At 39.5% G+C, this 24950-nt stretch overlaps 1 protein-coding gene across 4 annotated transcripts in view; it reads left to right on the plus strand.

Moving 5' to 3' along the window:
* Positions 1–24950, plus strand: part of ADCYAP1R1 (ADCYAP receptor type I) — a 130678-nt gene that overhangs the window by 36579 nt on the left and 69149 nt on the right. For 3 of the 4 annotated variants that reach the window (XM_085316499.1, XM_085316497.1, XM_085316498.1), the window contains one exon: positions 18152–18257. In XM_085316499.1, coding sequence (XP_085172625.1) covers positions 18152–18257 — 106 coding nt within the window. Of the gene's footprint in view, positions 1–16337; positions 16367–18151; positions 18258–24950 lie in introns of those variants that run through there. The other variant, XM_085316500.1, reaches the window with a different exon arrangement.

The following is a 24950-nucleotide window of genomic DNA, read 5'->3' on the forward strand; positions in this document are numbered from 1 at the left end:
AGGATATCCATTTTCTGTTACAGCCCAAATGCGATGTTCCTCAGCCACAAACATAAATGGTTTAGTTATTCCCTCCTTTTTAAATAACTTTTTTTCCCCCTCTAGGACATCATGAACCAATTTTTAATAAGTTTATCTGCCTTATGGTTCATAAAATCTCATAATTTGACTAGAAAAGTCAARTTCTCCTTAGAATTACAACAGTCTCTAACACAATACACACTTACGTAGTGCTTGCCTGTTACTCAACACCTCAGAAGTTCCTGTACAAATATGAGTAGGGACCTCCTCCAGAAGAGAAAAACTTCAGCAAGCCAAGGTATTGACGTTGCTACAGTTTTTCTTTTTTAACATAAGGATATGGTGCTGGAGAAAACCAGCAGAACATAAAGTTGACTTAAAAGCCTATACTTTGTTCATATATATATATATATGGATGTATAATATTAGGTAGTTTCAAAGAGAAGGTTAAGAATTTCTGGTAAGGCCTACCACAGGCAATCTGTGTTGCAAAATATTTCTAGTGCCTCTTGATACTGCCTGACCTCAAGTGCCTCTGAGGTACAAAAATTAGGATCCCTGTTCCCAGATGGTACTTAGACTCTCAGCAAGGTGAGAAGGGCACTTCCAGATGGTGACTGAATCCACCTGAGATCTCTGCAAGTCTCCRTGTTTCTCAGAGAAGGCCTAGTATGTTAACACGTCTAAGATGCTTGAAGCTGGTGGGAGAGCTTGGTGGTGTTTTGGTGCTCTATCTAGTTTATATTAAACTGGCGTGTGTAATCTCAGCCTGGGGACTTCAGGTGTCAGTTATGATTATAGTGGAAGCTATAGAAAGACRCACACACTGTTAAAATGTTATTAAGTTTGTTTCTTAATACATTTACATCAATTACAACCAAAAGCGAAACTAAAAATAAATATGTTCTACTAATACCTGGTTCACAACACTATGCACACACAGATATCTACATGTAGCTTTCCTTATTTAGACTGGCACAGTATCTGGGTCTTAGAAATGCATGGTAGCAGGTTACAAAGCAGGAAATGGTTGCCCTACATTAATGCTTTCACTTTTTTACCCTCTGGTAGTAGTAATAATTTCTATGTCAGGCAAATAATATGATGACAACACTGATTTAGGGACATTAATATGATTCTTTTCCCTGATGGTTTTGTATTCATGAGCTTGGAGGAGCGTTGGATGAGCAGTCAAATAACAAATTAGGAAATAAAAAGATCTCTTATAAAATGAGCCTTAAATAAATTCTGAATCARTGATTTTTCATGTTACTCAGCTATTAATATCCAGCACCTGGAGGGATATTATTCAAGCCTATAGCTAGTGTGCGTCTGGCCTCTTCTTCCTTGGGTTTGCTGAGTCAGCAGCCTAAGAAGATTTACTGTAGAGTCAGCTTGAAGAGAGCTAGTTGGGATGCAGAACCAAAGCTACATTAATGGGAAGTGGAGAAAGGAAACAGAAGAGTAGGAAGAGRGGAAAAGAATATGAAACAATATTTGCATCACAACCCTGTTAGAGTCTGGTCTTTTATATGTCCTCCTGCCYCTCACTCCATAGCTTGTAATAAATAGCTGAATCTTTATTTTCGCTTCCCAATYGGTAAAATAAACACTTCCCCGCTTCTCCTATGGTGACATTTGAGGCCTCCCCAAGGATCAAGTAGCTACCCYATAAACCACCCTTGTGGAGCACACRGGATCAGCAGTTGCCCAAGGGTTACCTAYCTTAAGATCTTCTGGATGAGTGGTCCGTAGGCTGTCTTTGAATTAGTCACAGGGACAAGAAGTAGATGAGAAGCAGAATGCTACTTCCAGGGTTTCTTTTACAAAGTAATAGAAACATGGCTATTTAATCAAAATCTGTGGGGCCCATTAAGGAGAAAGCCACTACCAACCATGAAGCCTAAGTGTTGCTACCATTGCAATCCCTGAGGACAAAGAACCCAACTCAACAAAGCCCCCTTTGTTTCTCTGGGCAAGTGGTGAATAGTTCACTCCAGGCTACCTTGTGCTCATGTTCCCGCAAAGAAAATAGAATTTCTCTCAGAAACCTCCCCCCCCCTTTTTTTTTTCCCCCCACGTGGAAATTGCTTAGAAGAGAGGATTTGGGAGATAGATATGAATCCCTTCAAACTCTAAAACATGTTGAACTCTGTGGTATGGTTATTCCATACTATATTATGCTAGCTGTGATTAAAACAGTAAATATYGCCTTCCTAATGAGTGAGCCTCTGTACTTCTCTGTACCTGTTGGAMCTGAGAGGTATATGTGAATGGCGTCAGCAAAGGCACTTAGGCCTGGTCACTTAAAAACTGGAGATCTAATCTAGGATATCCACTGCTATTATTGTCTACCAAAAATTCTACTATAATCAAAGAAAATGAGCAGGCACTTTCAGACAATCGTATATCCCATTCTAGACATCCCTAGGGCTCTCCTCACTGCAGGGTCACTAGAAAATCAGCTTAAATAAGACTTTACTGTCTTTAGCTTTTAGATACCTCATCGTTATTGAGAGTAGTTTACGTCTTATGGATGTCACGGTGACGTTGATGAGCAGACGAAAGTAAGCCCACCTTGCCCAGTGATTCAGCTGTTGAGTAAGTCGCATTGTCAGTATCCTAGAACCCACCATTGCAAGGTGATTTCTCACAGAATCACACAAAAGCTGTTTATTACCTTTCCTGGAATAATCAAGTTCTGAACGTGTGTACTTGTTTGCAGGAGGGCAGATACCAAAGGATTATTAGGTCTCTAGTCAAAAAAAGAAAAAAAAACACATTATGTTAAATATTTCAGGATCTTTTTTTTAAAAAAAGGAAAGATCAGTTTAAGAGAAAAYGGGATTTTTTAAATGGGATTTTTTAATATTTTAAAAAATATTTTGTTGTACGTTGATCAGAATTGTTCTTTCTAGAAAAGTTTGAAGCATTTCATTTCAATTTCAGCTCCTTTTTTCTCTTTTTTTGTACAGAACAAAACAAATTTCCAAATAAATATCCTTTTCAAACAAGGCATTCGCTGAACGGAAAAGGAACAGTTTCTACCCCTTCTCTCCTTTCTAAGAAAGAACAAGTGGCAACAATATTTTTGGTCATTGACATGGTTTAGACTAAAGGCTTAAACAATATGTTGTTTCCTGAGGGAAAATGGTCTCAATGAGCATCTTTCAGTCAGATTTCATCTGTGCCTGTTGGTGGGTTTAGTAGCTTGTCAGYCTTTGTGTGCCCTCGGTGGCTGTGTTCACTGTTCAAATATATTTAATATATACGTATGCTGGCTCTAAACTGCTAAAAAGTTCTTCCAAAGATTGCAAAGTGACAACGATTTTACTGTGCCTGGTCTTTCCGATAACACGTCTGTGCAATGTTCTTTTCCATCAAACATTGCTCTGCAGGCTCCTTTCGGAGAGCAAAATTCTTATTAATTCTCCCGGAGCTTTACACAGAAAAAGAAAACTCTTTAACTTCTGTGTGCTCTTTTCAAAAGCTTTGAGTCTCTCAGTCTCTGACTCAGCATCTGTGGCCAAAATGTGTTATTTAGGCTAAATACAGGCTGATGATTTGGTCTTTTGAAGACTCTTAAAACAGTTTGTAAATAATTTGAACTACTAGTGTTTGCAGTTTTGGGACGGGAAAATACAGAGTTTTTTTTTTTTTCTTTTTTTTTTTTTGGTCCTTAGATGATAGCCACATTTGAGCATTTTCTATATTTTAGTTTGAAACTGTTCTGACCTTTATTCTGGCTTTGTCACTTGTTAAGTGCTTGCCAGATAATTGATAATGCAAAATACATGTTGGATGAGATTAGAGATATTCTGAAGCTTAAGGGTATAGGTTTGTGTTTACTTCTTCACAAATATTAAAATGTATTTTCTTTTGCTACCCTCTGGTTGAGCTGTTTTTATTTGTTATATCTCTGTTATGCTCCATTACTTAAAAGCGTAGGAGAATCCATGACATGTTTACACTGATATAAACAAAATTTTGATGTAATTACAGACTAAGATACTCCATTTTAGTATTTCTTCCAGAATTGCAGATGTGTAAAATCTAAACATTTTTGTCCATCGTRTGTTGCCTAATATGTCTGAACTAATGGCAGGAAAACCAGATAAACATACCATGTGCTAATTTGAAATAACTGTTGAATCTGACTGCATGTTTTCAGCCATCTCTGACATCGAACATGATTAAATTACTTCTCACCATGTAACCTACGTTGTCTTGCCTGTGCCATTTGCASAGCAACTGTGGTAGAGCTGGGAAGTTCAGAGAGGCAGGTAACATCTGCGGGAATCTGCTGYAAGATGATGAAGAGCCTTTGATATATGAAGGAAGGCAGACTTACGTGATCGCATCTATGTATATGCATTTTTTTTTATTTTCCCTCTCTCCGGGGCATCTCCCTCAAAATTCTGAATGTGGTGGTTAGTTTCAACTAAATTTGACAGAAAGGCTGAAGTCTCAAGTAATTTAATTCCTAAAAGTTTCAAGTAAAATAAACTACTTGGGTAAAGATAGAGATTTTGTTGATTCCCTAGGGAAAAATGAACTTCAGCGTAAGTTCAAACTCTGTTAGACGTCAGAATATCCAAACAGGAGCCCACTCAGGAGCCACTAATCCATGCGATCAGTGAGTAAAGCCTTGTGCTACTGCTCACAAAACGAGTTAGCTTTGTTTTTCAGAAGATCTTACGATCAGTTCAGCTATCACTGGATAAATGACTGTTAGAGTAATAACCTAAAACCTGAGATCTTAAAGTTCAAAAGCCCTCCCTGCCCCAGACCAAGCACTTGGTTTGAGCAGGGCCCCAGCTGCTTGTTCCTCAGCTCTCTACCTGTCAAATGAGGCCAGCTGCACTGCCCTGTCTCTGAGGTGTGGACAAGATAAATCCGCTTAAAGCCAAGGTGTGATCAAGTATTAGAGTGAGGGTGCAGAAGGCAGATGTTTGGAGATATCAGCTGTTTTGTTAATCTCAGGGCTAGGCTACTGAGAAGTGTGTGCTAATGAGCTGCCTGGAAATTTGCATAAAAACAAAAACACAGGGCCTGGGAGCTCTGGGCGAAACCTGGCTTGCAGACATACTAAGACCTTCAACTAACCCCCAAAATGGTGAGTTGTTCCTTAGAGCTATTTTGCAGTTCCAATTGTAAGCAAAGACAGCAGTCATGTCCAAGTGAAGCATGATGACATTATCTCATCAATGCAATATGTGTGTCCCATTCTTTTGCTTTTTGCAGTCTTTTACACTTCTTTGTACTTCACCTGCTATCTAACTTCTTTTTTTTTTTTTTTTTCCTCACCCATAAAATCTATATACTTGGAACCAGAAGTTTGTCTGCAGTGGCATCCTTGTGGTGGACTGAGAGTACATGGCATGGCAGCGAAGGCAGCGCTGGGATTTCTGGAAAACCAGAAATGGGGATAGTCAGTGCACACTGAAGGGCACTGCAAAGGAAGCTSTGTCACCAGAGTTAACTAACATTAACATAAAGCCTCTAGCATATTTACCTTCATCTTTGAGTTGACCTACTTATTCTGTGGACCCAGCTCCACAGGAGTTTATTTGTTCTRATTATTCAATCGTGTTTACACCCTACATTGGAAATTTCTTAGGGATTTTTCTGTGAGTCAAACGAGTAGATGGAGACCAGAAGTAAGGCTGAGTCTGCTTTTGTTCTCTCACTGTTAACTAATGGTTAAGACAGATCGTTAAATCTGCAGTTACTTAATAACAGGAAACAAAGATGGAAATCCAGACTTTTTTCCCTTTTGTGTCTATGGATTTTTCCTCTCTCCCTGATAACACAAGCCAAAATAGCTTGTTGTGGACGAGGGGAATATTAAAGGGGCAGGTCATGATGGAGGTCAGCTCCTACCACATAGCATGACTTACGACTGGAGGCCCTTGGATGCTGAGCAATTTAATGCTACCACTTCAAGGGCTTCAGAGGTACATCTCTTTTCCATACAAACCACATTGCAGTTCAGAAATAACTGGGTTTATGTGTGTCTCTAGAACATTTACCCTTGGAAAAAAAGCTTTGTACCACTGCACCTGTAAGGATATAGGAGTRGCATTAAGGGGCTGGAGTCAATGAGAACTGAAAATAGGATACACCATGGGACTGAGATTTCTCTCTATGACTGGCAATACATTAGCAGAGGAGAAATGAACTTTTTGGGAGGAGAAGATAAGATTAAGGAGTTGGAAATGAAGGTAATAAGGTTAACATCTGAGAAATGCTAGTCACTACAAGTTCTGGACAGGCTTTCACACTACGATATCCATCTGAACCTGAGCATCACCCTCCTCTGAGATGCTTCCGTTACTAAGAGCAACCAGCAAGGAAAAGTGATAGCCACGAACTCCTGGCAGGCAGGCAAACCAAGCTCTCTCGCCTGTGGTCATCTGCAGGTATYGCGAGGCTCTTACACCAGCTAGTAATGTTAACTTAATATGTGAGATTTGCCTAGCACCGTTGGGATGTGCCTAGTACATCAGGACTGTGGAGATCTAGAAGGCTGAATAYTTCAGCAACCAGTATCAGTGAGGCTATGATGCAGTCAGAGTCACTGAGAAAATCAGCATTTTCAAGCCCAGAAATATAAAGGTAGGCTCTCTTGCTCAATATATAAGAACACTATTAAAGGTGGCATACATAAATATTCCAGCAGAATCCTCCCCTCTTTCTCTGGGATGCCAATTTACTGAAGYTTCCATTGATTTAGCAAACAGTGTTTGGGAAGAGAGGATTAAAAAAAATTGACCAACRTATCTTCTTTAGTGCATAGTAGTAACTGTGCACACTTGGGCTTTAATTTTTTTTTTTTTTTTGACACTGAAAATTTGTATCTTGCTTACATATGCAAAAGATTCTGAGTCCTAAATGTCTGTGCATTGCAGTCAGCTGCAAACGGGACAGCTGAAGCATCTGTTACCCTTGGAGAGAGCTCCTGTGCCACCGTGTTCTGCATTAAAAATGTCCTTGTACCTGCCAGCCAGAGTGGCTAGCTTAACACTTTAGATGTCTGCTGCATTTCATTGGGGCTGAACACAGCATGAGATGTACCATGGGGGAAACAAAATGCCTCCAGATTCTGTCCTTATCTGGTAAGGTCTTGCTTCAGCTATCTGAGCAAATTTCTTTACTGTGGAAGAGCAGAAAATGCTGAAGCAGAATCTGGGTCAAGACAGGATTCCGCAAGCGAGACCTGTGGCTTAGTTGTCAGAGTCTGGAAAGGATCCAAGTCCTGTAGATTTTTTTTTTTTTTGGAATAAAGTCACCCTTTGAAGGGGAGATCTGCTCTTAGAAGACAACCATCTCTGTCCCTGCATATTGTCCCTCCTTGAAGTAAATCATATCCTGTAATGATAAAAGAGCAAAATAGGAAACTGAGAGGAGGGTATGCAACCTGGCACTTCGAGGTTTTTTTTTTTTTTTTTTTTTTTTTTTAGTAACTTCATACTTTGTTTTGTTACTCATCTTATATCAGAACTATTTGAAGCCTGCTTGGGGAACTGCTCATGTAATATGGGGGAGTGGCAGGTAACATTTTATAAGAACATCTCACAAGTAGGGCATAACACAGCATGYTAGAAAAAAAGAATAAAACAGGAGGTTTTAGGGCTGGTGTCTAGAGGACAGGATTTATTGAGGGTTAGAAGGTTATAGCTGTTCCAGTGCTATTGTGTAGCATACAGTGTACGCTGCCCAGTGTGTGGTGTGGGACTGGCCAGGACATTTCATCCCCCATTGCTAGTCCATCTTTCTGCTCCCTTTACATAGTGTTGTTGCTCCCAGCTCCTCAGAAAAGAATTTAGATTGATTAGATTGATGGGTCGGGGTTTTTTTTTTTGTTTGTTTGTTTTTTGTTTTGTTTTTTTTAGTATATACAAATAAAATGCCGCTATGAATCACACAACCTCGTCTAAGATGTTTGGAGTTCAGTTCCTGTGATTAAAGAAAGGAATTGGGTGGATTTCTTTTTTCTTTGTGGAGAATACAGAACCAACTACACGCTGGTGGGATTGTGTTCTTGTATCACTTAAGCGCCTTTGAAAATCCCCATTATTGCTGTCTGCCTACTGTGTTTTTATTGTGGCTCGTACATAAGCCACAACAGATAGTGAGTCTGGGCATATGCTTCTGTTTAGTGGGATATGTGAAAGCCGTGTTTTTTACTGTTCTGTTGTAATATCAGGAACCAGGAATTGAGGTCCAATATCACACTGTTACCATGTGTTTGATTGGGGCTCMCTCGAGTTGCATTTGGGTCACAAGGCATGAGCTCTTGTTCTCAGGTTCTGAAAATATAGCTAATGGGATTAAACACAAATGCACCCTTCTCAGCGCAAAGCATTATTTATCAATATATGAAGAGCCAGGTCCTTTACTTAAACAAGGTAAATACTACACAACAGGTAATGTGACTGCTTACTTTCAGTGATGTCTAGGAYATCTTTAAACGTGTATCATTTTTAAGCTTACAAATGCTCAAGACAGAAATTTTGCGTGTGGCTAAATTACCTTGCATCACAAACATACTGACTACTGGCTGCTGCGTCAGTGCAGGGAACTGTGCTGGTGGAGCTAGTCCTGCCCTTGGCAATGGTTTGCCTACCCAGAAGTTAGTAAGTCTCCGTCATGATATAATGGCACATCACAAGAGATTATGTTTTCTGAGAATTAAATTTAAACGTATCTGTCRAAGACCTCGTGGTGGTCAGGCATGATTAAATCCAGTGCTTGTTGAGATACTAATACTTCAAATGGCCAATGAAAATCTGAGATGTTGAAGGCAGAAAAGCAACATATAAATAACAGCTTCCAACAAGAAAAGTAGGTATGAGATTCACCTCATAAAGTTTGCAGCAGCTGTAGTACAAAGCCTACAACTGCACAAGTCACCCTGGGATCTCATTTTAGTCACTAGCAAGAATCAAGCACTGTTGTTGCAAGTCTGTTTCCATACCAAGTTTTTCATCCAGGTAACTTTGGCCGGAAATATTCATCAGTGTCGAATGCCCAAACCATTCACTGGCTGTGATCTTCTGATGCTTCTCATTAGCATAGCAATGAAGCAGTTGTAAATATGGAGATAAGGTAGTGATCATTTAGGCAATCATGGCAGTAGTATTCTTGTTATATTATGTCATCTGATTCATCTCTGTAATTGCATTCCCTGTGATATAAATCCAGACTGAGGGCTTGTAGTGGTTGATAACTTTATACCGGCAAAATTTGGAATTTTCTGTCATGTAAAAAACTTGGTTTCAATATTTTTTTCATCCTGATCCAACAGGGATATATTCATATATCTAAATATATTTTTTTCAAGGAGCAAATTTCATTACCCTTGAAAACTTTAATTCTAAAACAGTATAATATTTCATTACTGACGCTTGTAAACAGAGTAAAAACTTTCATTATTCCTGAGTGACACCTCTGCCCCTCAACTGATCAGTGCAACATTCTGGATTRCTAGTAACTATCTTTGAACCTCATCAATGCTAAATGGGTGTGAAAGTAGCAGCAGCATAGGAAAGCATAATTATATCATATTCTTCACAGTCATAACTTGGGACTGCAAAGGAACAAGGCAGCTCATGGCCCACAACTCGGCAAGCAGTCTTCTGCAGCCGCTACTGTGCCTTCCTTCATGGAAGTGCTTACAGCCCAAGAGCAACCAAAACCCCATCTTCATGTTTCTTCCTTATTTGTCCGCAAAARCCTCTTAAGCTGACTCTTCTCTTTCCCTGAGAAATGGTAAAGTGTTGCTAGTGATGTTGCTTTTCCTGCGTATGGTCCTGCTGTTCRTCATTAGGAGGTTTTCCTATACTGTTTCTCTTCCTTTCTAATACCCTCTGCTCAGCTCCACGCTGGCTCATTTCACTGTATTGGTGCTCTGACACACCATTCACTCTGCTCTTTCATTTCCTTCYTGAATAGGTACTTTACTCCCCCCCTTGAGTGCGGTGGAACAGCAGAGAAACCCTCCAGAGAAAGGAACGCAGGAGAAGGGCTTACCGAGAAAACTAGTCTAGGTGCAAGCTTTTGTGTAAAGGTTTGATTCCCCGTGGGATTTGAGTTTTTTCTTTGTTCTTTTATTCACCCCCGACACACACACTTTGGCACAATATCTGAATCAGCAGCTCTTAGTGATGAAAGAAGGAGTGAATTTGAGAATGAGCTCGAGTACTTCACATTACCACTGTTGTAATGAGCTTTTTGCCTCTGTTCTTCAGTGTTCTCCCCGCTCTCAAAGCCCCTTTGGGGAATATTAGTGAGAGCTACAGCAAGATGCACTTGTTGGAACTGTTTGTAGGGAGCAGTAAAAGGAAGGAATGTGCRTGATAGTCGAGGGCAAATAGTTTTAATTTAATTAGTGGATTAATTAAAGCTTTCTCCTTYGGGTAGGGTATAAGTGCACATGTGGAGAAGGTTTCTGCAGCCTCCTGTAGCTGTTCATCATGCATCTCTTTTCCAAGTGTGACTCAGATGAGCCTTCTATTGAACTTGCTGGGAGCCTGTACAAAACAAATTTCCTGTCTAAGATCTTTTCTCCTCGGGCTTTTGTTTAAATGTAATGAAGTATAAATGGGCAAATAATAATGAGTAATAACAATAACTTGCCTTTCAAATGAATGTGACATCCGGCAGCATGACAAATGAAGAACTCCTAAAAGCCTCTCTGTTTCCCAATGTCCCCACAGTGAAAGCCTTACACTAGCAGAGATTCCCTCTGCCTTAGCCAAGTGAAACTCATCAAGAGTTCCTCACTGTGATAATCCCTTCAGCTACTTGGTTGCCTTGATTCTGGGACACGTTACGGAATAGGAAGCTGTGTAGATCCTGAGGAAGTCAGAGGAAGACCAGTAATGTCCTGGGCTGTATTAACAAGACAATAGCTAGTATATCAGCGTAAGGGATTATTCCCCTCCACTCAGCACTTACTAGACTACATCTTTTACATCCAGGCTTARATCTCTCACTACAAAAAAGATGATAATCAGCCGAAACAAGTTCGGTGGAAAGTCACTAAGACAGCTTATGAGGACAGGCTAAGGAAACTGGGCTTGTTTAGCTTGAAGAGGGAAAGGCTTTTGGAGGGACCTAACAGCAGCATTCCAAAAGATACGAGAAGGTCATCAAGAAGATGGAGCCAGGCTCTTCAAAGTGCATTGCAGGAGGATAAGAGACTATGGATATAGGCTGAAATAAGAGAGGATCAGACTGGATATARGAAGAAACTCTTTTCCCATGGGGACAGTTAAACACTGAAGCAAGCTACCCAGAGCAATTGGACAGTCTTCATCCTTGGAGGCTTTCAGTGCCCTGAGCAATCCATTCTGACCCCATTGCTGACCCTGCTTTGAGCAGTAGGTTGGAGTAGAGACCCCCTGAGGTCCCTTCCAACCTGAATTATCCTGTGATTATATGATTCTGTCTAAAAAGTAAATGTCATATAGGTAGCTAGACAGTAGTTTGGGATTATCGTGAACTTGTGCTCACCAGATGAAGGCAGARGTGTATGAGAGCCTGGAGCTCTAAACACAAAATTGGGACAACAAAGAAAAAAGTTAGCATAACTTTAGTATATTTTTATGCCCTCCTAGTTTTGGATTGCTCTGTCACCAAATGCAGCCGTCAAAGGCTATTTTTAATAGGAAATATTTCTGTTTTACCAGTACTGTCTGAAGAGTGATGTAAAAGGTATGCTTCTCCCAAGAATCCTCTGAAGGGAACAGGAGAAGGAACAAGCCCTTCTGTCTGTTGCTATTCTCTCAGAAAGGGMATCTCTAAGTATGTGGCAGGACGTTGGCCAGAATCCTTCTAATGGACCAGCTGGAAGCAAAAAAAACCTCCTCATTCAGAGTTCAGCTAGGAGCCTTTAGGCTCCAAAAGAGACCAGCCTTCCTGCCAGGATGAGGGACTGATTTAGCACAGCAAATCTGGGAGCTGGACAAACAATAATATTGTTACCTATCTGGTTACTCTATTGTAATGWTCCCCAGGTCAGGTGAGCAGTGTGTCCTAGAAGGGTCAGAGATTAAAGAGGTCATCTCTTTCTATTCCACACTTGCAGATGTCCATCTGACTCTGAACACTTTATCCCAGATTTCTTTAAATGTTCTCATTTCTCAGCAGGACACAATGCATTAACAAACGTAAAGCCAACCCTCCAACTTTCACTCCAGTCATTTCCATGTATTGATCCATCTGAACTCTTCTGCTGAATTCTTCTGCTGAATCTGCATAAAACACGGCTATGTGGGGCTGAAGTAGTGTAACCACAGAACCCAGAGAAAGAAAACTCATTATTTATTTCCCCTGCCAAATACAAATTTCACTAATTTACGTATACTTTATTTTCATGCAACTCCCATTAAATGTGTTTATGCTTGTTAAGACAGACTCTTAAGGAGGTTTGGATAAAGTTTGTATCTATATGGGATTGCTCTGTGGCTGATGGCTCTACCTAGAATATGAGCCATGTTCTAGTACTGCTCTGCCATGGCCTGTACCAAAACTTGGAGAATGTCTTGGGAACAATTTGTGGTGGTCTGCACAAGGCTTGTACCTCTGATAGCCTGCAGTTAGCTCGTTCCACTCATGCTTGCTCAAGAAGAGGTGAGAATCTTCCTATGAAGGTTCAGTCAGATTTATAAAGGGCTAGACCCCGATTAAATCCCATTGTTATTGATTAGTTTTGAAAATCAATGGGAATTACAATGTTGGCAGGTGACTGTCAGCTTTCCAAGCCTGGGCTGACCTCCAAGGAAYGAGGGAGGAAGATATCAAGCATGTGTTATTGGGAACTGAACTTTTAGAAGTTGAATCTTTGGAGAAGAAAGTCTGAGGAACAACAGGAGAAATTAATTTTACATAATATAGTTGCAAGCAGAACTGGCTATTGAACTTTGAAAATTTACCTCAAGTACATTGGGTCTAACAGGATTTCTAAAAACTTTTCCAGTGAGTGGTTCTTCCCCTCCAGTAAAAGGCTTCACGGGACGTCATTTGGGATTGCCTGCTRTTAGAGACAGGAAAAAGGAACATGTTGGTTTAACTCAAGATGTCAGCTCCTGCAGAAGTCAGAAACTGTATGGAGAATGCCTCATCATGCCCAGAGAGAGGTTTTACTGCTGGCTGAAAAGCCGGTTAAGGCAAACTCAGAAATGGCTCGTGTCCCATGTTGTACAACACATCTTTTGTCCCGATCTGCCACTTCAGAAGGTATCCATCAAGTGAAGGGAATTGCTGATTGTGCTGCAGCTATTTTCTAATCAGCTGTGAGACATGCATCTCTCAGGGAGCCATTCAGTATTAGACCGTAACCATATCTTAAATTTATGTAAGCCAGCTTGAAAAGCATCAGTGCCCTATTTTGGCAGCTCGCTCTATCTTTTTGTGTTGAATTTGCTTAAAGCATAATGTCAAAACTATACTACAGACTGTACAATTGTGCCTTGGCTTGAATACGTTTCTAATCGCTTTACCCTTTCATTTAATCTGAAGTGCTTTGAAATTACAGTAGTTTGGGTGCCATTTAGACAGGCATACAAAAACGCAATCAAGTAACAGTGTAAGACCTTCCTGGAGACAACAACTTATGTAATGGMAAGCCAGGGCTGTGTGGCCCAGTAATGATGTAAATCGATTCTGAAAAAATCCAGATAATCAGAGCTCCTTCCCAAGCACCTATATTTTTAACATGATGATTTGCAAGCCTTGGCCCTGATTTGACCTGTTGAATCACTGTTGGTAGGAATAGGGATAAAATCCAGTAATATTGTTCCCATTGCAAAGTAGGCTTTCTGTAATCCCCACATAGTGGGTATGTATATATATATATATATATATATATATTTTTTTTTTGTGCTACCTTTTTAAAACTGATAGTCATAATGGAATTAGTAACAAGTGTAGTTCAGTACAAAGTGGGTGATCTGATAAATCTAGTGGATTAAACTCTTCTCTCACATTACTTTAGGGACAACACTTAGAGACACATCAGAGACAACAGATCTATCAAAATCTGTTTAACTTTGTATCTTATATCAATGCAGAAGATGGTCCATGAAGGACTTAGTAAAGGGTTTTTGTTTGATTTTCCCCTGTCTGTATTTCTTTGTGCTTTTCTTTATTAACATGGTGCCTGAACAGACACATCCTGAATGGAATGGAAATATTCATTTTGCAGAACTCTGAATAAGGCCATTTCAGGTAGAATATGGAAACATGAAAGATGAAAGAATAACTAATGTTATTGAAATGCTATATTTGATCAGGTCTTTGTAGAAATGAAAATGCCAAAGGATTGCACTATTTGCTATCACATCTGGGCTCTTTCTTCTAAACAAAATAGCCTGATCCTGGAGTTTCTCAAGAGTATTGGTAACTTTTCTCATTTCTGCAGTTTCACTGAGTTAACTCATGGAGTCAAATATGTTTATAATCAATTCTGAATTTTCTTAGAGAGAGTAAAATGAAAAGAACAATATATATTTTTAATGACTATATGTAGTCAAAAAAGGCTTAGGTTTCCTGTCTGGGTTTTGGGGGATTTGYGTTTTTTTTACTGTTGGCCTACAGGATGACCCAAATTTGTTTGGCTAACACCGAGACTTGTTTCAGTTCACAGCTTTGATGTGTCAAAGAATCTTYCAAATCCTTCCAGCCACCCAACCATCTCTTCCTATGCTCAAGTCTCTGYGACTGTGACACAGGGGTAACGTTCTCATTTATAAAGAATACCCTGTTTTTACCCTGAAGGGATCTGTGTCCACTTAATGTGACTGAAGAAATGACTCAAGTGCTGAAATTTAGGTGCCTTTTGCCACTACAGATATCATGCAATGTCCAGGACATCCTGACAGGGGAATGTGCTCCCCATCTGATTTCTTCCCTGGAACATCTGTAGCTCTGAGCAACATCTTGCTTGAACTAGTGACTCTTAAATTTGTTAATCCAATTTACATGTCTAGCCAGGTCAGGTCTGGAAGCAGCACAGGTGCATTAACCTGGTGCTCTGCTCGGGTTTATGGACTAGCAACGGCTTTCTTAATGGAGCAGTTCACAGTAAAGCAGCACCTTGAGACTATGCGTGAGAGAGTATACTTAGGTTGTAAACCTACTATTGCTGTAATGCCAAGGGAACCACAAAGAGTTAGCTACTATAAGCTATGCACAGCAMGTCAGTTTATTTCTAAAATAGCCACCTTAATAAAAATAAATGAAGAAAAAGAAAAGCTGTCAATCCGTTGTGCATTTAGAATGCCTTTACTAGCTACTTTTCTCTTTTCTTATACTCTCACGGCTGAAAAAAAACATTGATTGCATTTATCATTTTAAATCATTCATCTGAATATGTTTGTCAGAATTTTATTCTTCAGTGTTTTTAAGTGCAGGGCTCCTGTGCCTTAGGACTGACTCTCTTTTTATTGATTTTGTGTTATCTATATAAATGTTAGCTTTTCAAAATTGTTGTGAGTCAAGCTCCTTCACTCCTTTGGGAGTAATAATAACCAAAAATATGTGAATTTCATGCAATTTTCACCTTATTTCTTGATTTTTCTGGTATATGTCAAAGTATTCTTTAACTGCACGTATCACTGATATCTTCTGGAAAACTGAAACCAGACTCTACTGAATTCAGTCTCTACTGAATTCAGGAAATTGCAAATGTCCTTGAGGCAAAAGAAACAAAATCAAGAGGCCGTGAAAGCTCATGCTTACACTTGCATTGGAACTGTGCTCAGTTAAAGGCACAAGCTCTGTGCTTAGTCCCTAGCAAGTGGAGAAATATTTGAARCATGGATCCTTTTAGGAAAGCATGGCAACTTTAATACAGCTCTGCATTCAACAGAGAACTCYTTTTTTCTCTAAACAATCCAAACCTGGCTGTGGTTTTCTCAGATAAGACGTTGAAGAAGGCAGGTAGCTCCTAGTCATTCCTCCATTGCTGAGGCTACTGTTTCCTGTCTGTCCTTRCCTCATATCCTCATGAAATCTGAGCTTGGACTCTTTTCATAGTCAGGCAAGTCCTGGGTGTGAAATATCCTTGGGAAAGGGGAACATCCTTTGATGGACTYTATATCCATAAAAGTCCTATAAGCATCTAACACCCACAATAACAAGTTTCAAAAAGTGTCACAAGTAAATAATAAGCATAATATTTCATCTTGTTTRTTTTTAACCTGCCTACTTAGACATGGCAAATATAAAAGGACAACTTTCGTAATCTACACATGCTGGAAAAAAAATAGAAACTGCTATGTTCGTAAGCAGACAGTGCCCAGAGACCACCTCTTTTCGGCCTGGACAACTGTGAAGCGTAAGCCAGTATTTGCAGCAGAAGCCTTATTTATTTGCTATTTCTCTCTCTCTCTCCTTTTTTTTTTTTTTTTTTTTTTTTTTTTTTTTTTTTTTTTTTTTTTTTTTTTTTTTTTTTTTTTTTTTTTTTAAGAGATTGTCAGAATTTGAATGTTGGCCAACACAATTTTCCCAGTCTTCTGTGAGATTTAGGGGATGATGTAGTAAAAGCCTTTATGTTCTTAGGAGATCCCAGAGATTTGTGACAACATATATTTTCCAAGCCCTTGAGAGCCCTTTGTGCAGAACATGGTTTGTTTTGAAGACAAACAAACCTAATATGGTTATGCCTGATGTATCCCACCGAGAAAATGACTGAAATTTATTCCTGGGAAGGGCAGCATTTGAAAATGGCTCTGGATCTTTGAGATGAAACTGTGGAACATTATTGGTTCCTGTAGATGGAGAGTGAAGTTTTCCTGGACCTGCTCATTCAGAATTCATCTCTCTGTCTTTGAAATACAATTAGAGACGGCAGCTCATAGCTGTCATAAYGTCAAACATGTGCAAATGTCTCCATCCCTCCTGGCATGTACAACACAAGCATCACCAAAGCAGGATGATGTGTGCCTTGGGATCTGTGTCTCGTGGCAGGTCAGTGCATTAGCGACCCAAACTATTCCCCCAATCATCTGCTAGAGACTGTCACTCTTCCTGGGAAGTAAAGTTGACCTATGTGGATGAAGCTCCCRAAATAACCTAACATATTAGTAGATTGAGTTAAGTTATTGCTTATTCTATTTGTTTGCTCACACTTAACAAGTGAGGCAAAGGAAAGGCCACTTGGCAGGTACTCTCCTACCGCTGTAGTTCACCATCCTCAAGAGTGATGATCCTCAACAAGAGAGATCTTCACTCTTTACTGAGTATGGGAAATGTGCCACATGGGAAGATCACTTGCGGTGAGTAAGGATGACCTATCCCACTTCAACAAGTGCATTGATTTTCTTGGTGTTTTCCACAGAGTAGGATTTGAATCTTTGCATTGTCACTTTAAATTGATCTAGTGAAATCTGAGACTGGATTTCCCTTAAACTTATATCCTCTAGACATTCACTGCAGCAGTAATAAAACCTTGTATTGATTTCTGGGAACAGGTCCCATTCTTATCTTGTTTCTTTGAGATTGCTTGCGTTCTGTTGGCCACAACATTCCTCTTACACACACATTTTTTTTTTAACTTTTCTTTTTCTTTACTTTTTTTCTTATAGTGGACCAGCTGAAAGCTGTAAAGATAAAAAAGAAAGAGGTTTGGATCAAGTCATCTTAGTTTAATTGGCATTGCATTCTCTTTTGGCAAGAAAGCTTCCTTGTATTCACTGGGAGGAAAGCAAGAAGGAACCATTAAGGAGTGGACAGGGTAAAAGACTGAGAGAAAGAGCTTTGAATTTAGCCTTGAGTCCTGAGTGAGGTTAAAGTAATGCCTAAGATTCATTAGAAACTGGTGGAAGTTCAAACTGAGTCTCAATTTATTYCTGATTCCCCTTTGAATGATTTTCTTATTTAGAGATCTTTCCTTTCAGCTGTATACAAGGAAGAGCTATAATAAGAGAAAACAAACATACTAGAAATTACACTTTTACAAGTAGAGCAATATAAAAAACCTTATGAGCATTGTAATTCCACAGGATGTTTTACTGCTTTTTTTTTTTTTCTTCTTTTTTTTCTTTCTTTCTTTCAGGACCTCAAATATTTCCTCACAAACTCCCCAGCTATTTTAAATTTGCAATTGTTCTTTCTTCATCAGGTCACAGCAACACACTCCAACTGCATCATTAAAAAGGAGCAAGAGACTTGTCTGGAGAAGATACGAAGGGCAGCTGCCCTGAACCCTCTCAATGACTCTTCTCCTGGTGAGTGTCGGTCTGGGTTAACATGTGCACATTGAACTGCTGTTTTCTAAACTTATTCTGTTATGCGAACATGGTATTCAACTAACATTAATGCAAAAGCTTATTTTAAATGTAATATTGCAATTAACTTAGAGAGACATTATAAGGACAATGAATCCATCCATGGGCATGTACAAGACTTGGTGGTTATCTAAGGTCAGGAGTTGGCTTCCTTACACGAGGTACTACACTAAGGTGCATCAGTAAGACTAATCAAAAAAATGAAAATGTGCCTGGGAAGGTCTTGATAGGGTTTAAGCCTTCTTCTGGTCCAGCTGGCAGTAGATGTCAAGGACTGGACATTAAGACTAAGTGCATCATTTTTCTGTTCTGTAATAGCAATTGCTCTATCCCTTTCACCATCTCAGCAATAATTTTTACCACTGTCTCACGTGATCTGAAGACCTTTGAAGGATTTAGCATTGTGGTGGCTGTAATCWTGATAAGCAATAGCTGTGCTATTGCTGAGATAAGAAACTGAGGCAGCAAGCAAAGTAAAAATTAATAGTTTAATATCYTGTCTCATTTTCCACTGACTGCATCAGGAGCTGCAGGTGGCCAAGAGAAGGGCAAAGAATGACAAAGAAATTAATTGGAAATCAAGGTCCATTTTCTGAATCTTGTCCAAACTGCTTGTACTATGACTTTAATTGGTAAAACTTCAGAGAACTGCAGAAAAAATGCAGTAGGTGTGTGATAGAAAAGGAGAGGCATCTGTCCCCCTTTTTGGGCTGGAAAACACGTACTTCAGGCAGTTCATTTCAGCATCAGGGAWGCTCCTGTGTGTTTGAGGTCTGGGGGTTTTCTATTGCAAAAGTGCTTCCTGATTCTTTCTCTGCCCAAAAGTGCCATAAGCAAGGAGAGAAGGAGAAAAAAACAGTTTCTTCCCCATAGTTTCTCCTGTTATTGGAATGGAGTTCTATTCTCCATGGATGAATCTGACCCTTAAATTCGATTATCAAGCACTATTTGGAGAAGTTGGTTTCTGAAACTCTCAGAAGAGCTGGTAACTGCCCATAGGTTAAGGTGGTCATATTTACGATGTGCTGATCCCTCTCAGTTTCCACTTGCTTCAGAAAAGCTACTTTTCACTTGTGAGAAGTGAAAATTGTCAATATTTTGGATTTTTTTGTTGTTCATCTGAAACAGTAAGACCTATTAAAGATGACAGGTACTGGAGAAATATGCTCTTAGTTTATTTCCTTTCCAAGAAAGTATAATGCAGGAAATAACTCCCCTGCTGGTCGGACACAGCTGGGAGAAGGAAGACCTGCCTCGTAGCCGGTAAGTAAACTCCTGTTTATACAAGAGCGAGAAGGAACATAACACTACCTCTTCCTCCTTTTGACTACCTCTCTGTGCAAAATTCCATAGATAATTTCATATGTAAATTCACTGAGGATTTATTTCTCCTCAGAGGGGCTGTAGGACACAAAATGGGATGAAGTGTTAGGGAATATACAGAGGCTAAAGCACATGTGCAAGTAACTGTGACTTAAAAAATTCTTGCACATCAGCTTAACTGCAGTAACTTCTGTAGCTAAGGCAACTACACTTTCTTTTGTTTCAGGTCACACCAAGTCAAATGTATGAAACTTGAGTCTAGGACAAGATCAGCCTTTGTGATTTGTTTTTCTACAATACTCCAAGGTATCCGTATGACACAAAAAGTAACAAAAGTAGTAGKAGGTTCTCTGGTCCTGTTTAGAGACCTGGTCTTCTGCATTGATATTTCTTCCAGCTGAAAGAACTGTACAGAAAACAATTGAAATTAAAAGTGGAGGGACAACTTATGGGTTCCCATCTTGTGCATTARCTCAGCTGTCCTCCCTTTGCTCTCTGCCCTTGCTGTGCTCAGCATCTGTGAACACAAACATCAACTAAATGGCTCCCTGGAGCTCCTCTGGGTGAGGTCCAACACAAGCACAATGTTGATGCTGCAGCTGTAACTACAGGTCTTGAAGAGCAAGGCTAGCACTGTATTATGGAAAGCAGACAGCCCACTGAAGTGCTAGAGCTCCGATGTTTTCTCCTTCACCCCATGCCGGCTCTCATTTCTAGATGTTACGTTCATTACTGTCTTATTCTTCACAGCAGTTTTTTATTCCTCTGCTGCTGTGCAATGTCTCTAATGCCTCAGAAACAATGATTGCCTTGAGATTTTCTGTTTGTTTTATATGAGCTTCATCATGGCTTCTTTCTCTTAAATGCTTTAACCCTCTTCAGGAGTATTTATAAGAAAAGAAATAAGGGGCATATGTTGACTCTGTGTCTCCATCCCCTCCCAACCATCGCCTACAAAGACTGGATGGTAAAGAGAATTTGAAGAAAATGAAATCTCTGTAGGATCCAGAATCTGACCCTTTTGCTCTGGAGAGGGAACTAAAGTCACAAAAGGAAATGATGAAAGTTAAAGATAGAAGAGAAAGAAGGAAGGGAATAATTACTTCAAGATCAGCTCTTAGCAAGACAGGGGGACCAGGTCATTTCTTGCAACAGTGTCTATTTTTTTCAGTTTTTGTTCCTATTCTAATGGAGATCTGCACTGATTTCCTGCTGGAATCTCTTCTTGGTGTCAGCTGTCTTCAATCTACAAATGTATCTACTACAACTGAGCAATTCAGCGTGTTCCTTCTGTAGGTCTAGATATCTAATAAGTGGAGTCTGGGGCATAATTCTTCTCACACTCAAAATAGGTTAGAGGAATTGTGCCCTTAAAGTGCTTATTTTCCCTCTGTGCATGTATGTGGAAGTGAGATACTACCTCAACTATAGATATTTACATTGTCCATGTCTACCTTTTTTCAGATGTATCTGTTAGCTTTTGTCTGTATAATACTGACTACTAGACCTCTACTATGCTAGAGGTCTAAATTACCTGAGAGAATCTGGGCCATGATTCTTACCGTAGGATATTTTTAAACGTAGCTGTCAAATTCTGGATGTAGTATGTCATCCATCTATTTAACTGCAGTAGAGCTACTTGCACTTGGGCGAGCAGTTTTTGAAGTCAGTAATTCCTTGAGCACTTTGAAAAGTGTTTTCTTCTTCCTACGATGATGGAGCACAGCTTCTTCATTTTAGATTTTTATTGAGTCCCTCATCAGCCCCCTGTTATTCCACAGCCTGTTAGTTATCTGTCCTTATTTCTCTTGGCAGCATTGGGAAGAATTTATTTCAGTATATGCCTGTGTAYGCATGCTCGTGCCTTGCATGTTGATGCAGCTGTACATGGGAACAATAGGACTAYGATCATTCTTCTCACACTCATTTTTTAAAAGCTATTTAATCACTAGGAGCTGGTAAGGCTCAGAGAATAAATATATCTCTATACCTAAATCTTCTCTGCTTGAATCCTATTTGATACTGATCTAGATGACTCTGGTCTGACTGAGTATGTCTGCCTTAGGTCAAAGATGCTTTTTTGTGCTGCTGGATTTGTCTACACAACATTGTCTTCTGCTAACTTAAACTTAGCAATGGTAGAAAACAGGTAAGAATTTCAAGCTAGAATTGAGGGACCACAGAAAACCAGAGTGAGGATTCGTRCTCATTTCAGACATCTTTATCGTAGAGGTATCCATCTGAACGCAGAGGCAGTTTAAATGTAGGTCAGATGTGGAAGTTGACCTCACGGATGGCTGAMGCAATGGGTAAGAGTCCTACTGATAACAGTGCAGTCGTACTGGAATGAACAAAACATTCACAATTCAGGCCTTAACTAAGCTATAGGTGCTAGAAAATAGTAGGGAAAACGAAACGAAACAAAACAAAAAAATATGTTCTCCAGTACAGCAACAGGAGCTAAAAGAGATGCTGCAAACCTACTATAAATTCAGTCACAACAGAGAAGTAGAAGGTCTGGTAGTGGGATCAGCTTTGTAGTGGGAACAGCTTTTATTGGGGAAAGAAAGGGTTTTGTGTCACAGATAAATTGCTTTGGAATGATCTACAGAAAAGTTTCGTGACAGCCTCTGCTGAAGGCTGGGCAAACCTCTACTGGGTGAACCGCCGGCGAGCGACCTGTTTGCTCTTATCTCTCAGAAAAGTCTCGAACATCTCCARTTGTGATCATAAGCCCTTTTTTCTAATTCCTTTACAGCCAAGCTATACTTACAAGGTCATGGCCTGCCTGAGAAAAGAAATAGTATAGTAAYAATCATTTTGCAGGTGAAGGATTGATAGTAACAGGGATTAAAAGCATGTCCATGTTGTATTCTAGACAAAATACAGAGAAGTAAATATTAGTGCCAATTGAGCAGGAAGGGTCCACGGCAGCTCCGAAGTGAGATCATAGCTCTGGTCCTGGCAACAGAAGAGTTGGCTCCAGGGCAGTGCTGTGCTAGTGCAGATCTACAGGTTTTGCTTACAGATCTAGCTGGGTTGCCGTTAGTCTGGGGATCTGTGGGCCACATTTCACCAGAGTCTTTGGCAATCTCACGAATCCTAGGGTCAAGAAAATCCATCCTCAGTGTACTGCCTCTTTTGCTTCGGTACCAAATGCTACCCACATTATAGTACCAAACCATAGTAAATTGGTGGAGTGAGACGGGCCAAAAATGCATCACGTAGAAGAGAAATATTCACACAAGAAAAATATTCTGGTATGGATTTTCTGCAGCAGATATATTGTGAGTCCCAGCCCCCAATCCTACTAGTACTTCTTTTTATCCACTGTTTTGTCTCTAGGGATGTGATTTGTCTTACTTGATTTTAGCTACTAAAAAGTCAAGTATCTAGTCTAAAGTAAGACTAATTACCCGGTAAGGGGCTGTGGATCCTTGCTCAGGACTATTCCTCTCAAACTGGCATGAGTTTCTRACACGCGTGGGATAAATTGCTCTCTGGAATAGCCCTTTTCTCCCTACTGACTCTAGAGGAAGGCAGGAAAACAAATTGAAAAATGCATGGTATTTCTAAGATGTTTAAAACTTAGATGAGATGATCACCAACCTCAAGAGGGTCAGTTAAGACGACAGAGTAGGGATGCAAGAATTGCAGTAATGGAGCAAAAATTTCTGTTAGCTCTTTGGGCAGCAAAACCACATTCTGCCAACAGGATCAGCAGCGCTGTAGTAGTTTGAGTGAGGACTCCTCCCTTTGCAAGCCTTGCAAAGGTTCAGTCATCTTCTCAATATTTACCGGACTTTCACTGAGATAGGTAGAAAAGAAAACAAAAGATATTAGTTTTTAATACCTGTAGCTCTGACAACATTCAACTAAGCATGTGTATGAGCTAGACTATTCCCACTCCATAATATACTTGAAATAATTTCTACCTGTCTCTGTCAAAGATACTACTTTAGTAATTCCCAGAACTGCTGGGGAGTTCTTCTTCAATAACAGACGAATATGATTTAAAAGAAAATAAAAGGTGGAATGGATTTTGTCCACACAACTTGGTAAGATATTGGCTCATCTAATGTTAGTTTCTGGGAGTGGGACTGAATAAAAGTATTTTTATTCAAACAGTTTATTTACTGAAAAATGCAACTTCAGGTCGAAAAATAATAATCATTAACAAATTTGGGGGAAAAAATGTATTGGCATTCCCCTATGGAACATTATTTCCCCTCGGAAGTGTTAGTAATTAAAATTAATCAGAGCTAAAAATAAACGTTGCAAATAAAAATAAAAAGCTAAAAATAAAACTTCCTGTCTGTTTGTCCAGCCCTCTATATTTCACATCAGGCAAAAACAAGGAAAAAAATATTTACAAAATAGAATAGATTTTTTTTCTTTTTTTTTTTTTTTGGTTTAGCCATTGAAATGAAATATCAATTATTTACACAGCTACACTTGTGAGTTCCTTGTTTCTATGGTGACAGTTAGTTCATTAAACCACACCACGTCTCTTTTTTTGTCCAGCGTTAAATAGAATCGAGAAGCCTTGTCTTACCTTCTGCTGCATGGCATACACGATGTGCTAAGAGAAGCTGATCTAGGGTAAATAGGGACAGCTTCTTTAGAAGCCACTGGCCATCCATAAATGAGGGTTTTCCCATTTTACTTTTTTTTTTTCAATACTATATCCATTTTTCAAATGCAAAGTGCAGTAGAATCACTCGGGGTGTTTTTTTACCTGTGAGCTGGTTAAACAGGGAGACTGTCTGCGTTCATGTTGCCCTGAGCCATAACTGGGAGAGTAAAGTTCTTGAAAAATATACTGGGTCACTGCAGTTAAAAAATGAATGACGAATTTTAGCAAAACTTATGCAATGAAATGAGTGATGGTCGTACCTGTGCTCCTGTGAGCTATCGGTACTCTGGTGGTCTGTAGACCACTTTAACACTGTGGCCACTTACAGTCATTTAGCTTTTTTAAAAGTCTATAATGCTGTGTAAGATTTTCTTTTTTAATTATTAACATTTCATCGCTATAGCTGTGTGACCATATATCATTTTAGTATGATTTTAATCAGCTCTTTGCAGCCCTTTCCAAACTGCGTGCTTGTGCTGCATCCTGTAAGTCAGCTGCTGCATCTGCTCCAGAATTAGATTTATTTCAGTGCTGAATTAAAGTGTTCCTAATCATGCAAACTGTGTTTTCATGAAGGTCTTAAAAAACAGCATTTCTGTTTCTGTAAAATAAGCGAGTTGGTTGTCAGATAACTGGATATTCYTTTAAAAGGCAGTTCTGTGAAATACTCCTTT

Source organism: Rhea americana, unplaced genomic scaffold (assembly GCF_003343005.1).
Source record: "Rhea americana isolate MKP2758 unplaced genomic scaffold, rheAme1 scaffold_47, whole genome shotgun sequence".
Classification (NCBI taxonomy): Eukaryota; Metazoa; Chordata; class Aves; order Rheiformes; family Rheidae; genus Rhea; species Rhea americana.